At 51.5% G+C, this 13,742-nt stretch overlaps 3 protein-coding genes across 3 annotated transcripts; 1 reads left to right on the top strand and 2 right to left on the bottom strand.

The window, feature by feature from the left end:
• Window positions 1-249: 249 nt before the first annotated feature.
• PC9H_006148 (uncharacterized protein) lies at window positions 250-2,482 on the bottom strand (the record flags this gene model as incomplete). The annotated part of the gene is made up of 6 exons (XM_036775700.1): window positions 250-809; window positions 857-1,144; window positions 1,202-2,197; window positions 2,243-2,315; window positions 2,367-2,405; window positions 2,465-2,482. 6 exons carry the CDS (start codon window positions 2,480-2,482, stop codon window positions 250-252), a joined length of 1,974 nt encoding a protein of 657 aa, XP_036631719.1.
• A 4,356-nt stretch (window positions 2,483-6,838) lies between these two features.
• Window positions 6,839-11,488, top strand: HMG1 (3-hydroxy-3-methylglutaryl-coenzyme A (HMG-CoA) reductase isozyme; the record flags this gene model as incomplete). Its single annotated transcript, XM_036775699.1, has 7 exons — window positions 6,839-7,222; window positions 7,463-8,407; window positions 8,482-8,586; window positions 8,739-8,833; window positions 8,921-10,092; window positions 10,145-10,997; window positions 11,053-11,488. The coding sequence occupies 7 exons, from the start codon at window positions 6,839-6,841 to the stop codon at window positions 11,486-11,488; spliced, it is 3,990 nt and encodes a 1,329-aa protein (XP_036631718.1).
• Window positions 11,489-11,887: 399 nt separating this feature from the next.
• PC9H_006146 (uncharacterized protein) lies at window positions 11,888-13,462 on the bottom strand (the record flags this gene model as incomplete). Its single annotated transcript, XM_036775698.1, has 8 exons — window positions 11,888-11,978; window positions 12,030-12,272; window positions 12,337-12,371; window positions 12,440-12,838; window positions 12,898-13,040; window positions 13,100-13,145; window positions 13,210-13,328; window positions 13,420-13,462. 8 exons carry the CDS (start codon window positions 13,460-13,462, stop codon window positions 11,888-11,890), a joined length of 1,119 nt encoding a protein of 372 aa, XP_036631717.1.
• Between the last annotated feature and the right edge of the window lie 280 nt (window positions 13,463-13,742).

Raw genomic sequence — 13,742 nt, 5'->3', positions numbered from 1 at the left:
TCTACTCAAATATACAAACGCGGCCTTTTCAGTGAAATCCTCCAATGCCAATTGTGAATATCGATGACTATAGCCTAACAAGTAAGGTGCAAAGTACACACAAAGTATATACAGCTTAGAAATACACAGCTTACAGAATACAGCATAACTTGAAGAACAAAGAAATGAACGGGGGACGAGAAATCGTAGGTATTCATGTCCATGAGCGCACTCGCTGGGATCTGTAACACTGGAGTAAGCCTAGAAGCTTCAATCGTTGATCTCCTCGTCTAGCACTCTGAGCGTCAGCCTCGCCCCATCAGACGGCGCAACAACCCTGTCCCAATCAGCCTGACACCGAATGACTTTCAGCCGAGAGCTATCAGTGAGTGACATAGACAATGTGCTAGTCCTCTGCCTCGGCTTCCCAGACAACACTCCCGGCGTCAGCAAACCCCCGTCTTCCGGTACCGGTAAAGGCAGAACGAGATAAAGAGCGAACGAATCCTCCAACTCCACTCCCTGGGAAGAGAATTTCTCCTTGAGCTTCGAACGAACGGAGCAGAATGTGACGTCGCAAGCGAGACGTAGAAGGACAATGACAGATTGATAGGCGGCTTTGGCAAACATTGATGGCCCAGAAAGGTTGGGGGACATAGAAATGGGGCTGAGCGCTGGGGAAATTGGGGATGACGGAGATGGAAGGGATAGGTTTGGGGAGGAAGGTGTACCATTAGACTTCATGCGACGCAGATGTTGACGACTTGTTTGGAATCGGCTCTGCGATCCACGGCTCGGAAGAGGCGGAGGATTTGGCATAGGGAATGCATCTACGACATGAGTTGATGCGAGTTTTGGGAGATCGACTTGTACTTACCATAGAAATGTGGATCAATGTCATCGTCATCGTCGCGATCCGAATACGGCTCATCGTCAGAAAGAGAACGATATGGGATGTCGTTAGGGCTTGCTGCACTCAGAGAGCGCCGTCTATTTGATAAAGACATAGGGATGATAGCGTCGGAAGACCTGGTGGTCAAAACGCTGCTGATGGAGTCTCGTTGTCGGTGGTTTGTGAAAACGGGACTTTCTGGGAGAACAACGCCCAGACCATCCAGTATGGACATTCCGGACATGCAAGAGTCACGGCTTGCCAAACGGCGGGCTACAGACCGACAGTGTTAGATGGAGGCAGCAGCAGAAGAGCTAATGCACTACGTACATGATACATTAGGACTTCTCCTTGGATATTCACCATTCAATGAGCCACTCCGCTGCAAACGTCTTGCAGGCGGTATTGGTGATGGTTCATTGCTATCGAGCTTCGTGGGGAGCACGGCGTCTTCTGGGAGCGATTCCAACGCAATAATACCGCGGTTGTGAGGAAATATGTAATCAGGTGCTAGTTTTCCACTGTGGTTTGCAATGACAGCGTGATCGTCAGCAACAACATGGGTAGGACTTGATGTGGCTAAAGAACTCTGTGAATCTCGGGAGGAGGGCGAAGATGAAGAAGAAGATATGCTCGAGCGGGGTAAGTCTTCATCTGATAGTATGTGTGCTGATTGAGTAGCGGGAGCGGAAAAGATGCGTATCGGGGGCGGTGGTCGAGTCACTGTAATGACCGAGACGGGGCGCTTGGGGCCTCGAGTGCTCTGCTCCGATTCGGTCGAGTACGCACTGCTGAACGAGGTTCTCGGGAGTGTCGAGTCTCTTCGGGGGGTCTTCTGCGCTAGGTCGAAGTCTCTGCGCCAGTACCCAAAGAAATCCGTCACGATCCTACTTTCCCGCAGTTCTTGGATGAGAGAGGGGACATCATCTCTGAAAAGGCCTTCGATAAGACTGGTAAGCTCCCTCTGCCGCTGCTCCACTAACGCCATGCTCGCGCGAAACAGCGTGCCTTTCTTGGACAGCCGAGGTATGGTGTCATGTATATTTTGAGCGATGGATTTAGGGTCGGGACCTGGAGGAAGGGATTCGAAGGATGCAGCTTCACCTTGCAGATAGATGCCGTTCTTCTTCACACCCTTCCCCTTCACTAGCCTCTGCCTCTTCTGCCTCGCCAGTCGCTCATACTCCATCTCAATTGTCTCTTGCAGCCACAAACAATCCTCCCACCTACGCCAGACCTCGTATGCAGCCATAGAGCGACGAGCAGAGTTTAGTGAGGAACGATCATGGAGAGGGCGTATGAGCATTCCAAAGCTATAATTCCCGCCTGGACGGCCGTTAGTCATTGTCACGGTAACAGTGGTCGACTTACCTTGCTTCTGAGGCCCTAGCATCTCTACTGTGAACTTTAGCGGTGCCTGTCGATATACAGCTCGTTTGTAGTTCTGTTAACGGGGTCAACGCTTATCCTGCGGAAGAAACATAGTCGCGCGTACGTGTGGTGACACCGGGCCCTCTAGGCAGCCTTGCCCGCCCTATTCAACAACATTCGGTCAGTCTCCAATGTCGGGATGACCAGTCTGATAGAACCTACTGGGAAATCACCGATCATCGTCACGAACGGTTTCAAATAGAGGGAGGGAGGTGGTCGTTGGTGAAGTGTCTGATCAGAGCTTGTTGGCAGAATGGTTCTCGCCGGATGTCCATCATAACACCTGCCAACTGATGCTAACACGGATGGAAACCTTATCTTATCACTACCGGATATAGGCGCCCTCTGGTTCTCACATGGAGCACTTTGCTTTCAGGCAGTTTCAGACGGCGAAGCCCCACTTGATAGCCTTGGGCGCGAGTGACCCACGCGGAAGTAGACGTGAGGAGCATGAGCCTGCGTGAGTGATGGCAACGGTTCCTCAAGACCTCATCTTGTGCCAACACAAGGACTGGAACCATTGTAGATCATCATGCACTCGCACGGCCACCTGGTAACCATCGCTGATATTTGAGATTCAGGAATTCATGACTTGTGCATGGTAATGTGGACTTACGAATGGGGATCCACCACCGTTGTAGATCGGCCGCGAATAGGCAGTCCTACACCGTCCTACAGCGCGGTAGCTCTAGCGTGCAAAGTTTATAGCATCCAATAGGCACAGTCATATTTCGACTTGGCTAACGTAGATGGCGGATTACCGGAAAGTGGGTGGTGGATCGCGGAAGGCCGAGTCCAAAGCTCGTTCGACACGTGACCGCAGAGGAGATCAAGGAGTATGCCGCAAGCAATGACCAGGGCCTGGTCAAGGTAGAACGGGCAACGGATGGCGTCACCATTACTATTGGTGAGGGATCTGAACTCGCGAGTGGTGAGAATTTCCGGTGGGGTGTAAACATCGCCGTAGGAGAGAGCCGAGCCTCGCGGGAAGACTCTGCGTCGAGATATATGTGTCCGTTTCCGGGATAGCCAACCTCACCTGCGTGACGCTGCGCCTCCATTTGCATTGATCTTTGATGAGTAGACGTATTCGTGATAAATGTCTTGGAAGAGACATCAACGCCGATACCCAAGGGTAGCGTAGTTTCATAGCTAGGCTCGCCAGAACTCTAGGCTGCCGCATCGATATTTCTTCAAGTTCAAGGTCGTCAATTGGGTCGACGGGTGCAAAGGCCTGGTGATTGCGGGAATATTAACGCGGTACGATATTGCTTGCTGTGTCCTGACGCTCTTGTCTACTTGCAAGCTCGTGAGCGCCACATTTAACGGCATCCAAGGAGCCAAGGTGTTACGTCTGTGGCGCTGCCATGATATCAAGGCGGCAGGTCAGGTCCTCTTCAGTTTCGTCTTCCTTTGCAAAAGTCAGCGCTGAAGCTTTGAAGCCTTGAGACTACATTTACTGGAAACCGAAGCATACCATTGACAGCAACACAATCTACCCGATGATAGTGGTCTTCCATCAACCCTCTTCTGCCAGGCGAATTGCTTCACAATTTGAAAGCGCAAGTCTTTGTAATTCAGCTGGTATTCGTAGAAAACACAATCAAAGGCACCGGAGCTGGCACAAGTTCAAATGGAAGGAATGTTTTGTACAATAAACGAAGTGCACCGACTTTGGAAGCACCCGAAGCCCCTGAGGTCATGTGATGATTTGCAACTCATGCCAGTGGATGCCAGTGGCAGGCTCTGGAGTTTGTCGCCAAACGCCCACTCAGACTGATACTAGTTGGCGGAGACCTATTTCAATGTCCTTCGCGTTTGCTGCTGAGGACCCGAAAAGGCTGACGCTCTAAGCCTGCCACTCAATGATCGCTATCACGGCTTCTCAGAGACTTCATCTAGCCCATACCATGGGCCGATGGCATCGAATATCCTCGTATCTTGTCATGGAACATCGCAGCCGACGCGAAAGACTCGTCTCACCTGCAGTCTCTTACAATCCGCGACATCAGACGCCCACGCGACGTCCTGACCAGATGGGCTATCATAGTACCTATGTCAGTGGCCTCCGTATACCTCAAGGGTCAATACCACGGACATCGTGCATCTCATCGAAAACACTGGACCTCCATACTGCTGCGGCATAGCGTAATTTCGCCGGACGAAATCATAGTCGCATCAAGTAAACGCAACATATCAACAGGCTGACGATTTGCTTCTTTGACATGAATCGCCACTTACCTCCTGGGTTATCGAGCCGACTCAGGCCGACTCCTTCTCCTGTCCAGTAAGCGACGAGGTCGGGATCCTGGCAAACAAAAAGTCCGTCGCCAGACTTCGCGGCTAATGATCAACTACCTCCGCCGTCTCCATCACGCCCGCTTGTTCATCCAAACCCAGCCATTTTGTCGGTTCCGCCGTCCCTTCAATAAGTCTATTCCTGGAAGCATCATAGGGTGGTGGTAATTGGTCGGTGACCGCCAGCATGGATTCAAGACCATTGAGCTTTCTGTGGCCTCCGTATAGGAGATATCTCTCCATTGCACGTCTAGATCACGGAATTGTGTGCCGGTGATACCGTTCTTTTGTCGGGAAGTTCGAGGTTGACGGTGGCTGCATGTCATACAGCATATTGGAACCGTGTAGCTGTTCAGCAAACTCTCGCCGATGCACCACTTAGGCTATGGCGCTTCTCACGCCGTTCGTTGGGATTTCCGGATGCACCATTTTCCTGTGAGACTCTTGAACATTCTTCTCGCTCCTTCTGATAGCTTTCGTATAGGAGTATGGTTATCCATGTCACGATCTTCGATTTGTTTTCGCCGATGGCTACATGTCATACATCGCAATGGGTTGCTGTCATGAGAAGCTCTTGACAGTACATACGCCACTTCGGATGAGTTTGTTACTTCGTCCGTCAATATCTCCTCTGGTATGCTCAATTCTCTCAAGCGGTTACTGCCTCGATTTTTTACCCGTTATAAATTAACTTCTCTCCGCCTCGAAGCTCTGCTGTGCTCCAATTCGAGGCACCGAAGCACGGTAGCTTGCTTCTACCCCACAAGATTCCCCAGAGAGTATAGCATATTCTATCCAACAACCTTGCACTAGAGCGAATCCCGTATGTTTTAGGTTTGCTGGTCCGCCACTGATTCGTAGCTACGTAATGAGGACGGGGAATATGCTTTCTCCACAAGGATGGTTCTACTCTACAGAGGTGGGTCTGGAGTCCCGACATCTTCCAGGTCGCCACTACTTTGCCTAGCCAGAAGGACTAACTTACACGCCAGGAACTCCTATTGGTTTGGTCCTCCTCCGAACTGCTGTATTTTCAAACAAGACAACAATAGATCTGTCTATTATGGTTCGGGTGCGCGCGGTCCGAACTGGGCTATCGTATGTATACCGTCCGTCAAATTGCGTCATAGAACCTGAACAAGAGCTTCCCAGACATTAGTCCCTGTGACGATGGCAAGATACTCAATGGTAACTTCGGGTCACGATCCAACGGGGAGGTTGACTCGAGGAGTTGGCTGTGGCATTGTATTGATGCGGCTTGCCATAGAACCCAACGTGCCTGTATGCCTGATGGCCAGTGGCCGGGCGATATTATACTCCTGGGATATAATTCGCTTAGCATCAAACGGGGGAGATGCTGTATCAGACCCATGTGCAGCGGCAGCAGCTGCAGTAGAAACTCCTAGAACTGGATCGCTGGTTTCGGATCTCCTGAGGAATCGCCACCTACTTTACCTGGCATGAAGGTAAACTGAGACCAACGCGAGGCTACAGGTATCGACAGATCTTCCGCGTAGCTAAGCTCGCCACAGGTCGGCAAAGTCACTTGCAGGGTAAGCATTGTCTTTGTCGAACCTTAGTCAATCGGCGCTATCTTGATTGAATATTTGCAAATCCATTATCTGCAAACATTATCACTATCACTTTCGACGTAGAACACTGCACTTTGCTAGTGCTTCGCCCCTTGGCCTTGAGGCGAGGACCTACAAGGACCTCCCCTTGTCGTAAATTAGACTAGTGCGAGCTCTATGCAACGAGGCTGGTGCAAACTAAAATAAAGTGACGCACTATTTTTCCAGGTGGACTGTGGATGTAATGGTGCCACTTCGGGCCTCCTGGTATGATACTATAGTTCCCATTCGCTGGGAGTTTGAATTAAATAATGTTGTCCTGAGCTCCAAGCCACTGGAATCTGCAAGGGGAATTAGTGACGCTGGTATGATAAGTTATCGGACGCCTTGTGGGTGAAACAAGGGTATCCGGAGTAGAACTTCGCTATAGATTGCATCAAAGCGAGAATAACGATCTTGTCTGAGAACATAACGGAAGGAGGAGTGATATTGATCGCGTGGGAATCTCCTGCCACATGGGGAATTTGTGTTGAGGTCGGTATCCCCAAACTCAGGACCGATACAAAAGTCGTTCGACTCTGGGAGTTGGCTCCATTCCTCCTCCCATTCCCTTCCCCCTTCCCCCATCTTTTCTGGCGCGAGGCAAGGTCCCTTGCTTCCTACCACCATGTTCCGAACGCTGCTTCGACCGTTCGCAATATATGCAGCTTACTCTCCCATAGAGACCATCGTATTTTTCTTCGTCGTCGGCACACTCGCATACTTCAATATTCTCTCTGCGATAAAGAACTCCGCTTTTTTGGCCACCCCGTACCCTAGCGGAAACCCCTACGCGTCAACCGATGTTCTGCAGACGCCCATAACTGATTCTTTCGCCCCGGTCGCGGATGCATTGGCTACCGACTCTGCTCTCAGTGGTGGGGTGCGCCCCGCTTACGCCGTCTTCCGCAACGAGAAATGGGTACAAGCCAGGGAGAGTGACTGGATCTACAGAGAGGAAGAGAATGTCGAGGGAAGCGTAGAGCTTCAACCGTTGGTCTTTGCTCTCGAGGTAAGTCTCCGGACCGTCTTCATGTCTTCTCCGGCTTCGCTCTTCTGTTCCGGGGTTGTCTCCGAAGGCCTCGTCTCTACGTTGGCGTTGGTTTTGCCTATTTTCATCTATTAGAGCTGTGCTCCCGCGCGCGTCGGCGTCCCAGTGATGCCGTTTGAGCTAGGAAATGATCCCTTGGGTCCAAACACTTTTCTTGTCCAATGGCAATGATTGGCGACTAAACTGATATTCATCTCATAGAAGTCATCCCACCGCAAGCTTACGCTGTTGACACTGCCTCTGGCATCGTCTCTCAAGAACATTACTGCCCACTTAACACATGAACTCGTCTCTGCCAACGGAAACACGTACTCTGCGCTTTGCTATAGCAGTCCATCGAAGGAGTCAACTGAAGTCGAGTGCTTCTCCACTCGCGCGCAGCTCTCGCGCTCGGAACGGGCTCTGACCCATACTCTGACTTTTGTCCCCGGTGGTCGCGATGAGTTCGTGGATGCCTTCCTTCACTCGAGCAAGACTCAACGACCAATGAGTTTCCCCGCCGACAAGTCCGGAACGGAGTATGCTGTTTTGCCACCATCATCGCAGTCTGCTTCATCTCCGGTTCCGTCCCCTCATCCTCTTACGCATTCTCCTTCGACGCACAACACTGTCCAATCCTATGGTCACTCTTTACCATGGTTCGCTTACGCCACTCGTACGCTCGTGCTCAGGTTCTACGACCTCGCTAGCAAGGCTGATTCGCTGGACATACTCCTTATCTTATTGGGATATGTCCTGATGCACTTGACCTTCATCTTGCTCATTCGGCGATCACGGGCTCTCGGAAGCACTTTCAGCTTACCCGCGGGGATCCTCAGTAGCGCTGTTCTGGCACTTCTCCTCAGCTTGCCTATTGCCATGGCCAGCGGGATCAGAATTGATTTCGTTGCCCTTACGGAGGCGTTGCCATTCCTCGTTTGCACCGTTGGGTTTGATAAACCCGTCAGACTGGCCAATGCAGTCTTCGAACATCCTGAGGTCTTCCGCACGCTCAACAATAAGGGGAAGGACAAGCATGCCCCCCCTCCAGGACAACTCAAGCCATCCGCGAGGATCGTTCTTGAATCACTTTCGGCCGTGTACGCCCCTATCATCAGGGATTACTTGCTAGAGATTATTGTTCTCGTTATTGGTGCTAATAGCAAGGTCCGTCCATTCGTTTGTCAGAGACAAAGCTTATCCTGACTTGGAATGTGTTATTGTCATTCGGAACCTAATAGGTCGGCGGTTTGAAGGACGTATGCGCGTTAGCCGCTGTTGTTTTGGGCATGGATTGCTTCCTTATGTGCACCTTCCTGACCGCAATCTTGGCAATCATGGTTGAGGTGAGTATTCTTCAATGGGTCTATATACGATCACGTGCTATCCTCGCATACTTCGATCGCGTTTCTTCTTCCCTCGTGGAAGCACGATCACTATCTCCCTTTTATGTCCCCCCGCTTCTATTTAGACTTCATGCTAACTTCATGATCTTCAGGTTCGCAGGATCAAGCAAGTCAGGCTTACCTCGCGATCCCGAAGGAACTCATTCTCCAACTCGGCTGTGCCATCGCCCTTCTCCCGTTCAGCGTCGTTCATCGGTGATTCGTTCGTTCCTGCGCCTGCTGCCAATTCTTCTATCTTGCGGCGCAATACCTCTTCCATGTCTATGACCCCTAGTACCCACACTCCTACCATGTCTACCGTTCGTTCGTTATCCCGGAAGATGTCGTCGACACTCCTTGGTGTAAAAGCCTCGATCGACCAATCCCGCCATACGAAGGCCTTGGAGGAACTGGCTGCCAAGCAGGAGAACCCTGTCGCACGCCTCAAACTCTTGCTCATTGCCAGCTTCCTGACGCTTCACATCATGAACCTCGTGACGCCATTAACGACCCCGGTGAAGCCTCACAATGCCGTCAGCACCTCTTCAGGTTTCATCGCCAGGAAGGTCGACATCACTTCCCCTGCCATTCGTTCCGTTTTGGACAATCTCGCCCTGGCTGAGGCTGGCAACGATGTTGAATTGATGGTGAAGGTCTACCCTGCGATTTCCGTCCGTGTGGTCCCGCCTCCTTCCCTGGACACTGCATCCGACAACGCTTCCGACTCGTCCGATTCTAAGTTCGATAACTTCATGAGTGGATGGACGCGTCTTGTGGGTGACCCCGTTCTCAGCAAGTGGATCGTCGTTGTCCTCGCCATCAGCATCAGTTTGAACGGCTACCTACTCAAGGGCATCGCTATGGGCATGGGCATGCAGCAACTCAGCGCCGTCGCTGGAGTGAGATTTACTGGTGGCGAAGAAAAGGAGAAGTTGGAGCCAAGCAAGACCGAAGACGTTCGAGTTCAGGAGAAGAAGGAAGTCCCTAAGGAGCAGGATATTGCGCAGCGAGTTGTTGTAAGGAGGAAGTCATCCCTAGCAGACAGCCGATCGGCTTCTACGGCCAGCGGTGCCCCTGCAGCTGGCGTTCCTGCCGGTTCCATCCTTCTTGGTGCCGAGCCTGTTGTTGCCCCGAGATCCCGTCGTTCATCCATCGCTCGTCCCACCTCGTCCTCTTCGTCCGATTCAGACGACAATGCTCTTCAGATTAAGCCCAAGTCTAAAGCTACGGAACCCCTCGTCGATGCTAATGGAAACGAGATGGAACATGTTGTCATTCGTTCGTTGAAGGAATGTGTTGATATCTTTGAGAATGGTCCCAAGCCCGCCGCCGTCGCCCTGTCTATGCTGAACGATGAAGAGGTTATCATGCTCTGTCAAAACGGCAAGATCGCTGCCTATGCTTTGGAGAAGGTTCTCGGTTCAACAGAATTGGAACGTGCGGTGAGGATACGCAGGGCACTCATTTGTAAGTCTTTGAATGCATCCCCACGTTTGTCTCTTTCTCATCATACTTGTAGCTCGCGCGTCGGCCACCAAGACGTTGGAATACTCGGACATCCCCTACTCCCATTACGACTACTCCCGCGTCCTTGGTGCTTGTTGCGAGAACGTCGTCGGATATATTCCCCTTCCCTTCGGTATCGCTGGACCTCTGAAGATCGATGGCAGACTGGTACCTGTGCCTATGGCTACCGCTGAAGGCACTCTTGTCGCTTCTACGTCCCGTGGCTGCAAGGCTCTCAATGCAGGAGGAGGAGTCACCACTGTCCTTACGCAAGACAACATGACCCGAGGCCCAGCTATCGACTTCCCCTCCATCACTGAAGCCGCTCGGGCTAAGGCATGGATTGCTTCAGAGTCTGGTTATGCTACGATCAAAACTGCCTTCGAAAGTACCTCGCGATTTGCTAAGTTGAAGAGTCTCAAGACGGCTATGGCTGGACGCACCCTCTACGTCCGCTTCGCAACGGCCACGGGTGACGCTATGGGCATGAACATGATTTCGAAGGGTACCGAGAAAGCTTTGGAAGTTATGCAAGCGGAGTTCCCGGACATGATTGTCCTCGCTCTTAGCGGCAATTACTGCACAGACAAGAAACCCGCGGCTATCAACTGGATCGAGGGCAGAGGCAAGAGCATCGTCGCCGAAGCTGTCATCCCTGGCAAAGTCGTCAAGAGTGTATTGAAGACCACGGTCGAATCCCTCTGCAATGTCAATATCAAGAAGAATCTGATTGGTAGCGCGATGGCCGGCAGCATGGGAGGTTTCAATGCCCATGCCGCTAACATCCTGACTGCGATCTTTTTGGCGACTGGTCAAGATCCCGCCCAAAATGTCGAAAGTTCGAATTGCATAACTCTTATGGAACCGTAAGTATTCGTTTTCCCGTCGTGTCTCGTCAACTACTAACTAGTCTATTTATAGTACTAACAACGGCGAAGATCTCTTGATGACTGTCTCTATGCCTTCTATTGAGGTTGGAACTGTCGGTGGCGGTACCGTGCTTGGACCTCAAGGCGCTGTTCTCGAGATGCTCGGCCTCAAGGGCGCTCATCCTACTCACCCCGGCCAGAACGCCCAAGGCCTCGCCCGTCTGGTTGCTGCAGCTGTCATGGCCGGCGAACTGTCCTTGATCAGCGCCCTGGCTGCTGGTCACCTCGTCCGTGCCCATCTCGTCCACAATCGCAGCCAGGCCAATACTCCCGCTCCCTCACAACCTGTCACCCCCGCACCGTCGTCGCCTGTTCTATCGCTGGCTAAGCCATTGAGCGCCGTTACCCCATCATCGTCAACGAGTATGGAAACCCTCCCACCGTATTCTCCAGGTCCTGGTGCCCCGATACTGGAAAAGAAGGATTAGTATATATTCACTGAAGGATCATCTTACTTATATTCACCCACTTTTACCCATCCGACGCATACCAGATTAGACATTTTGCAGCTTTGGATTACGCTGTCCATATTGTATGAATCTTTTCGATGCTTTACTTCTTTTCGCCCAAATTTGCACACCCATCTTCATAGATACTGCTCGAATAAAATAGAGCGAAACACGTAAAATGTACTTATACACCCTCATAACTAATGCAAAATTGTTTAAACTGGCCACTGTTCAACTGGGGATCCCCTGGAAATCCATGTCGAGCTCTGTCGTACATAGCTCAAGTAAAGAGAGGCGTGGTATTGTTTTCAGCATGCGTCAAAATCACGGAAAGGAACAAATTCATTTAGATCAGGATACATAACCGCGCCAGGAGATTTATGCTGGGGTTCCAGCAAGAGCCTTCTCTAGCAGCTCGACCGCGATGGCGGCCGATCCCCAAGATGACTGGAACCCAGAGCCTGCGTGCCTACGATGGACGTTACTTTGAGGCCAACTCCGACACCAAGTGCAAACTCACCCGTAGTTATATACAACGGGTACCTTCGCGCCGTCCTTGCGACCCTCAAACCATTCAACTTCTAATCGAAGTCCCCCTGTACGCCCTGGGCGGAACCCACACCCTTCCTCGATGATTATTGGAACTACGTCCTCGATAGTGGGCTTGCGGACTGCGCGGATTTCAGGAGGTGCGAGTTCGGGGCAGATGGCGAGCGCGCGAGTAAGAATATCAATGGTCGTCTCTGGACGAGCTTTAGGGTACCTAAGAATCCACATTTAGAATGATAAATGGTGATTGGATATGTCAATCATGTTAAGGCACGGACCAGTCGTTGTCCACTTTCGTTCCCCCTACAATGACCTGCATGCCGGTTTGTTCTAACGTCAGCAAACCTCTCGATCAAGGTGGCATTCATAAATACTACGCACATCACCACTGCGTCGCGGGATAACGTAAGTCCAAACGTCTTCCTTTGAGAGGGTCCTCCCGAACCGAATCCAAGGGGCGCGGATGAGGATAGTTTGTCCACGTATGGGATGAACAGTTTTGTCGTCTACACCGCCGAGCGTTCGCGCGCCGAGGCCAGCACAGACGACGATGGCATCTACCTCGATCTTCGGCGCGTCCTTGGGCGTGGAGAAGACTTTAGCCCCGCCTTCGAGGATCTGGATGAGGTGCTGGATGGACGCGCGGTCGATAAGGCCGCCCGCGGAGAGGAATTGCGCAAAGAGATAGTTGAGGTAACGCGGCGTGTCGATGGTGAGAGTGTTGAAAGCCACGCCACCTATCGCGTCGGGGACGAGCGAATCCTTGGGGAGATAACGAAACTTCAAAGAGGCGCATTAATTTGGGAGGTGTATTCCACGACTTATACAGCTGGGCTTACGTCTGGCATATGATCTAGAGGGCTGGGCTCCGGCCGCTCGTCGTAATAATGCTCTTCTTGAGGGATTCGAAGGAACAAGCCTTCAGTAGCACTGCTCGGTGCCGACATCTCCCACAAGACATCGAAAGTATCCCTATCAATCTCTGTTCGTGTAATCAGCCTTGGGTATGAAGGTAGGACAATTGACCACGACATCACGCACTGTGCTTCGGGGTGTCTCTAGGCTCAAAGCTGACATGGTGAGCACCCTGTTCAGATTTGAGTCGTGCGTCCGATCAGCAGTGTTTGCGAAATAAGACCGAAGAGACGCACAGCCCAATGACTTGTATATTTCACCGTCTTGGGATCTGAGGGGAAAGCCTCAGCGATGATGGTGACTTGGTACCCTCCCTTCTGTTGTAATTTGAGCGCCGTCGTGAGTCCAATAACCCCTATCGATTAATCGACAATCAGTTACTCGTCGAACACGGGGGCATGCATGTAGAGCAATCGAAGCTGAGGCCCTAGGAAGAGTGAACCCACCAGCACCGACGACTACTACTTGTTTCAATTGTTGATTGGCCATCTGTTGCTATATTTTTGAGTGATTCTGGGTGAGTCGCAATGGCTTTATATGAGTGCAAACGTTCAGCGCTACTCCAAGTTGTTGCGATCAGGTTCCGAACTGTCCAGTGTCAAGTGATACGCAAGAACTTTGAAGCGCTACGCAGCACGGCATGGTCTCCTCAAGTCACTTCAATAATTGCACCATATTCCGGTGGAGTTCCGTTATCAATCAATGAAGAGAGTTGACTGAGAAAGTATTACCCGAATTATAGATACTCTAAGCGGGCCGCTCTCCCGGA

Source organism: Pleurotus ostreatus (genome assembly GCF_014466165.1).
Source record: "Pleurotus ostreatus strain PC9 chromosome Unknown scaffold_4, whole genome shotgun sequence".
In the NCBI taxonomy this organism is placed as follows: domain Eukaryota; kingdom Fungi; phylum Basidiomycota; class Agaricomycetes; order Agaricales; family Pleurotaceae; genus Pleurotus; species Pleurotus ostreatus.
This window is presented reverse-complemented; position numbering and strand designations above follow the sequence as displayed.